Genomic DNA, 7,307 nt, shown 5'->3' with positions numbered 1-7,307 from the left:
AACGGTAGATGGCTCTTGATTTCCATAGTCGCGCGCGCATTATTATCATCTAGTAGGTAAATTAGTCGATAGACTTATCGGTCTAGATTTCTATTTAGTTAATTAGGTCGATATAGACTTTAGGTATTAAACGACAGAATTAAAGCAATGTGAAAGAATCGAACCATTTAAACGTATAGTTAAAAGAATATATTGTACCTCATGTAGAAGAATTGATGTAAAGACATTTGATAGTAAAAAATAGCTAAGAGAAGGCTAATAAAGCTCAATCTCCCTCTCCCTCTTCTTCCTCCTTCCCTTTTTCCTCCTCCTCCACGCTCTCTGGTTTGTCTTGCCAGCATCATCAGAAATTATTACGTATATATTGTATGCATATCAATGTTTACTTACATTGCATAATTTTAATAATATTGTATGTACACATTCTAAAAACCTTTTGAGGGACAAAATCACTGAATGTGTTGATATGACTAAAATTGAAACTAGAACGCAAAAAATATCACTTTTTACGTAATCAAAATCTCGGAATTGACTGCACCGATTTTATTCGGACTGGTTAAACAACTCGCAATCCACAGCTTATATCGATTATGTCAGAAAAATGCCCTTAAATTATCAGAAAGCTGGTTAAGTTTCAGAGATATTTTACTCAAAAGCTTGACGAAAAGTTCCAGACAAACTTGGTATACATAGCACCTTGACATTTATGCATTGACGTAGTTAGTGGTTTTTTTCCGTTTACTTGACATCGCTTGACAATGAAAAATGATTTACATATGCATCAGATATCAAAGTTTAGCGGATATTATTCATATTGTGAATGCGTAAATGCGAGAACAGGTACATTATGCAAAGTAGAGATGACAATGTCTAAAATTAAAATCAATATTCATTTATACATATATTGCACGCGTGAATTATGTATTTATATGTGTATGTGTCTAAATAAAATCTGAAAAAGGATATTCCAATGTGTTAGGTCAGTACACGATAGCATGCGCAGAATACGATGCAAAATAATTATAATATATTTATATTAAAATAAATGGGTAAGTAATTAAGAACTCGATAATGAAATTAACAAGTAGCAAGTAAAAAGATTTGGGACACGGTCAACAGTGCGTAAATTAACGTTATACCAACCTTTAATAACTAATAAGATACATAATTATAATACATCGGACGGTTCGGTTGTGTTTTGAGTCGTCTTCAGCGATGTGCTAACAGTCAAAATCAAAGAATAATCAGCAGTGAAACTTTCCACGAAAAAATTTAAGTGAAACTTGATTAATAATCATAGTTTGTGATATGATTGAAACAGAAATAACAGTCAGGACAAAGAGAAGTAAAGTCACACACTCACCAGAGTTCAGAGAACGCGAGAATAAAAAACGTATATTCGTAACTTCGTATCTTCGAATTAATTTTAAAGTTTAGTTTATTCCATTTAGGCTATAACTTGTGAGTTAATATATTGAATATTCAGTTAGTGAAAAGAATCCGAATAAAATCAAAATTAGGGCAAATACAATGCGTGCGTGTATGCGTGCAAGTTTCGTACAATAAGTAGATTTACGCTTGCCAGCATATATTCTAGCTTGTATATCTCTATTTAAATTGAAAATAATTGATGTAAAATATATAAAGAACATTTTTTTTCAATAAACTTAGAATGTTCTAACTATGTTAGTTCATATACTTACGTGAAGATATATTGTATAATATATATATAAATAATAATTATATTTTACATATCAGATATTAAAATAACAATTGTTTTACCTTTTTAATTAAATTATTTCACAACATATCTAAAACTCACACAATAATAATACTCACAAACATAAAATGATAACACATAGTAATTTTTTGATATTCTCTTTCTGAACTTATTCTGTTACTACGCATTGGCAAACTCCTCAATAATTTCCACGATTGTGTGGGAAATATATCGTAACGGAAGCGCGTCAGCTATTCAAACATTTACAATTTTAATCGGCTTGTCATTATCATGTATGTAGAAGTATAATCTATATATAACACAGAAACTATAAATATAGAGGAGATATGATTTAGTTTCGACTTCACTCTTGAGTGTTTCAATTGCCACAGTGCTTCCACTTCCTATTGGTACGTATATGTATATAATATTAAATTGTATTTGATTATTTTCTTTATTTTACATTTATGTCTGTTTTTTCAAAAAATAAATAATGACATTTTGTTGTAGAATTTGTCTGTTTCGAAAAAATAAAGATACTATGAATCGACCGAACTTGTATATCAGCGTCGATGCTGAAGAAGAAATCGTAATCTCTGGTATTGCTGGCCGATTTCCTAATAGCGACAATTTAAAAGAATTTCAAGAAAATCTTTTTAACAAGGCGGATCTTGGATCGAGCGACCATGGACGGTGGAATAACTGTAATAAATTTTTTTTTAATATTAAGGAGGTTGGTTGTTCAAATCAATATGTTGTCAATATGTTGTTTCAAATTTATGGAGGATATTCTTCTATATGGGAATCTGTCGTCCATGCCAAAGTTGAAGACAATTGTCTGCATGGTTGTCGAGTAATTAATTATTGAAGATAAACTCTTATCTCTCTCTTATACACGGGCGACATAGCAAAAATGTTACGATACCTGTAATGTAACTCTCGAAAGCCTATTAAAAATGACAAGAATTTAATGAGAATAGATGCAAATAATTCTTTATATATTTAGGAAAGACTTTTACGAAGACTGATAGTTATCAAAAAATTGTAAAAATAAAACAGCATATTGCCACTTTTCAACGTATTTTGATTTTAATTGTACAATCAACGATTTAAAACCTTAAGAAACTGCTAATTAAATGCATTCCATATATTTATTTGCTAAAACTCGTTTATTTCATGCCTCGAAAAATTTGATTATTTAGAGTTTTCAATCGTCCCCTCTCGCCGCCTGCCCCGCAATGTGACGGCAACCAACCTCCTTAAGATATATTTTCAAAACTTATAAGGAAAAATATTTGTTTTATATTATCGTATATATTAATCGTAATTAAAGATTTGCAATATCTAATCCAATAATTTTTAAAAACGATATCAGAATCCAAGAAAATTGTGTAACCCTACATATACGTATATAACGAAAACAATCCTCGTAATTTATGTCGAAAATGATAAATTATCTTTCATTAATTCAAACATTTTCATGGCTTCGTTATTTCTAATATCATAATTGAAAACGATATCCAGATGCATATTATAAATTCTTAAAAACATTATTATTTTTTATGTAGAAATAAGTATATATATTACACTGGTCAACAAAATCTTATCGTTTTCAGATTGTTTTTAAGGGAATAGGTATTTTTTACTAATTTGGTTTCGCTGAATAAGAATCTGGCCTTGAAAATACTAAATTGGCTTTGGTTTTTTAAATAAACGGGGTCAAAAGTGCCAAAAAACGTGTTTTTGGTCATTTTTGAACATCTGTAGAAAAACAACGGGAGCACCGTATTTCTTAAAAAATAGAGCCAATTCATTATTTTCGTTTTCAGATTTGGATTCTACGGAAAAAAATCTATCAGAATCAGTTGCCATTGGCCCGACAAAAAATCCGTGTTCCCCAGTGTTATATAAGTATTCTTATAAAATATGATCTCATTTTCGCATTTTATGAACTGATGGGTGATTTAATTTACTTCTCTTGTCGTTAAAGTTCTGACTGTCATTTCTATTTCGATTATATTATAAACTATGATATTATAGGGATAGGCTACGAGCCTTCGCACAAGACTCTCGTCTGGTAACGTAACGTAACATAACGTGAGTCAATGCACAAGAAACGTACAACGCCGTAATTGATGCGTTTCTTGTGCGTTGATCCATGTTATGTTACGCTACGTTACAATACGAGAGTCTTGTGCGGAGGCTCTAAGTTTTACTTGAACTTTCTCGCAGATTATACTACTACTTTTAGACCACCAAATTTTGAAATTATTTCTCGTTGGAGAGTGTGAGATTATTTTGATTCAGTTGTCACCGCTGAAGATCTGACTATTCAAAACAAAGCCGAAATGTCCGATATATAATTATATATTAGTTATTATAACGTTAACTTACGTTAACGTACGCTTTGTCAACCGCATTGTACTGTCAAAGCCTCCTTTTACTTGTTACTTTTTAATATATTTATTTTTTGTATAGCTTATAATATGCCCCATCGAATTGGTAAAGTCAACAATATCGCGAAATTTGATTCAGAATTTTTCAATATACCCGCAACAGAAGCTTATATAATGGATCCTATGATTAGAATGTTACTCGAGCATACTTACGAAGCAATTATCGATGCGGGCGTAAACCCAAAAGAATTACGGGGAACAAGAACGAGTGTTCTTACAGCAATTTCTGCGTTTGAGACTCAAGGGCATTTTTCCTGTACATCTCAGGTATGACATATTTAATTAATATATAAAACACATAATCAAAAGAAATTTATTTAAAGAAATGATAACTGCGTAAAATTCTTGTTTTAAAGATAAAAATTTGTTTCCTTACTGTATAAGAAGTATAGATAAATTATATACAATACATTTTTAAGCAGTTTTAAAAATAAACTTTTAACTTATTATTTGTACATTTTAATACTTTAAATATATTTAGAAATATGTATTGTGATTAGTTTGCTGGATTACCTATGACTGCATGCAACGTTTCTCTCATGGCAAACCAAATTTCTTACTGGCTCGGCGTTATTGGACAGTCGTATAATATTGATACTGCATGTAGTTCAAGTAACGTTGCTATAGTGAAAGCTTATGAGCTGATTCAGTCCGGAGAGTGCGACGCGGCCATTATCGCTTCCGCCAATCTATGCCTCAATCCTTATGTACAATTTCAATTTTACCATCTAGGTATTTATTTATTTATGTATGTATTTATTATATCTTATATTTATATATATGTATTTATTATATCTTATTATAGTGTATATTATATATTGTATGGATCATGAACATTTTTTGATATGTTTATTTATATCTCATTTATTTCCATCTTTACGCAAATTTCAGATTTTAAATAATCATTGATTCAGATAATCATTGATTATATGTCGTTCTTGTTATATTAATACGATATATCTGAGCAATTTCCACGTCAAATCGGACGAGAATAACCTCGTATTTTAAATTGATTGAAATCAACAAACTCTTGTTGTGTGTGAATTATATTAAGATTATGTTATTATTTTACGTTTTTGTTTATCCAATAACGTGCTCTGCGAAACAATCGCAATCTTTGTCTATAATGTTCAATAAGCCAATGCTTCCTTTCTATCCTTACATTTAGATATTGAATCGAAGCTTGAAGAATTTTATTTAATAACATGAATTAATTTCCTTCTAGGGGTTCTATCTTCTGATGGTTATTGTAAACCCTTTGACGAGGAAGGCACCGGATATATGCGTAGCGATACGGTCGCGGTAGTATATCTGCAAAAGGCAAAAAATGCAAGAAGAATATATGCAACTCTCGTACACGGTAAAGTAAATTGCGATGGTTTTAAAGAAGAAGGTATTACCTTTCCATCGGTCGAAAAGCAAAAAATATTGTTGAATACATTTTACGAGGAATGTGGAATCATGCCCAGTGAGCTATCTTACATGGAGGCCCATGCAACTGGTACTCTTGCTGGTGATCCCGTAGAAGTTATGTCCATTGACCAATCTATATGCGCTAAAAGAGACACTCCTTTATTGATGGGCTCGGTAAAATCGAATATTGGACATTCCGAACCCGCCAGTGGCTTTTGTCAAATCGCAAAGGTACATTTGTAATAAAATTATTTAACACTGACTTTTCTTAAAATGTGATTATAGCAATTTATATTTTTTTATATTGTTACAATTATAATACATATGTATATAATACATTTATATAAAATAATTACTATGATTACTGTTAGTAAAAGGATATAATTTCTTAAAGGTATTATTAGCGATGGAAACTGGTATAATTACGCCTACTATACACTTCAAGCGTCCGCGAAAAGAGTTAACTGCTATTATCGAAGGAAGAATAAAGATCGTTACTGAACCAACAGAATGGGAGGATGGTTATGTAGCTATCAATTCTTTTGGGTTTGGAGGGGCTAATAGCCACATATTATTAAAATCGAATCCTAAACAAAAAATTAACAATTCAGCTTTGAATGATGACTTACCTAGACTTGTAGCTGTGTCTGGACGTACGGAAGAAGCAGTTAAAATCATTTTAGATGATGTAAGCAAATATTATAATGGCTTATTTTTCATTTATTTCAGAAATAATTTTTGACATTAGTTTTTTGTATTATCATATAAATATAACAAACATAACAATTAAATATACACACGTGTATTTATATAGTGTCTAAAAAGATATTTGCGTACATAATCGCTTTCGAAATTATTTCGCACAAAAAAGAAAAGTCAATGTATTAAATATATATTTATTTAATATATTAAGTAATAATAATGCATTTAATAATTGCTAAAGTAAAACACTGCAGAATAAGATAATATTATCGTTCTTTTTTGTGTAAAATTATTCCAAGAATTATAAAATGTACATTCTTGTTACTGAATGCAGGTGCGAAATCGACCAATAGATGCTGAGTTCATATCTCTGCTACATCATATTCATAATAATGATATAGAAGGTCATCCTTACAGAGGATACATGATAACTGGGTCTAAAATATCTCATAATACAATTAATAAAATAGAACATACTCCATATGTCAGAAGACCGATTTGTTTTATATTTTCTGGATTAGGATCTCAATGGTTTGGGATGAGTAAGTAAATATACTATTATAAAATATTTTAAATGTACATTTAACAAAGAAGAATTTTAAGTTATAGAATATATAAGTATACAGAACTTACAAATATGGAGTGTTACGATCATGATCATAACATATTCTTATCTAGTATGTTATCAAACTTAAAATAATATATACATAAAAGTTTGATTTATTGCTTACTATTTATTAAGAATTTAATTTTTTATAGTTAACAAGTAAAATTAAATTTTATCCTAGAACGAATACTACAATATGGGAAGAGGCTAGAGTTTCTTACGTACCCTTACCGATAACTAAAAAAATCTAAATATCTAAATACGCGGATGCATGTACATATCTGTATATTGAAATTTATAAACTTTATTAAAATTTTAATAGGTCGCGCGCTAATGAAATTCCCAGTGTTTGCGAAGGCAATCCAGAAATGTGGTATCGTTTTGAGATCTTACGGCATATCACTTACAG

The 7,307-nt window shown here is 30.2% G+C and overlaps 1 protein-coding gene across 1 annotated transcript in view; it reads left to right on the top strand.

Moving 5' to 3' along the window:
* Positions 1 to 2,045: 2,045 nt before the first annotated feature.
* Positions 2,046 to 7,307, top strand: part of LOC139785566 (fatty acid synthase-like) — a 5,375-nt gene continuing 113 nt past the window's right edge. Inside the window, exons 1-8 of the mRNA XM_071724733.1 lie at positions 2,046 to 2,130; positions 2,231 to 2,424; positions 4,199 to 4,443; positions 4,677 to 4,908; positions 5,402 to 5,820; positions 5,984 to 6,277; positions 6,626 to 6,833; positions 7,221 to 7,307. The exon at positions 7,221 to 7,307 is cut by the window's right edge and continues 113 nt beyond it. Of these exons, the coding sequence (XP_071580834.1) occupies positions 2,262 to 2,424; positions 4,199 to 4,443; positions 4,677 to 4,908; positions 5,402 to 5,820; positions 5,984 to 6,277; positions 6,626 to 6,833; positions 7,221 to 7,307 (1,648 nt within the window). The 5' untranslated portion in view covers positions 2,046 to 2,130; positions 2,231 to 2,261. The remainder of the gene's footprint in view (positions 2,131 to 2,230; positions 2,425 to 4,198; positions 4,444 to 4,676; positions 4,909 to 5,401; positions 5,821 to 5,983; positions 6,278 to 6,625; positions 6,834 to 7,220) is intronic.

This window comes from Temnothorax nylanderi, unplaced genomic scaffold (assembly GCF_030848795.1).
Source record: "Temnothorax nylanderi isolate EJ_2023f unplaced genomic scaffold, tnyl_v1.0 TNYL_tig0830_pilon, whole genome shotgun sequence".
NCBI classification, from domain to species: domain Eukaryota; kingdom Metazoa; phylum Arthropoda; class Insecta; order Hymenoptera; family Formicidae; genus Temnothorax; species Temnothorax nylanderi.
This window is presented reverse-complemented; position numbering and strand designations above follow the sequence as displayed.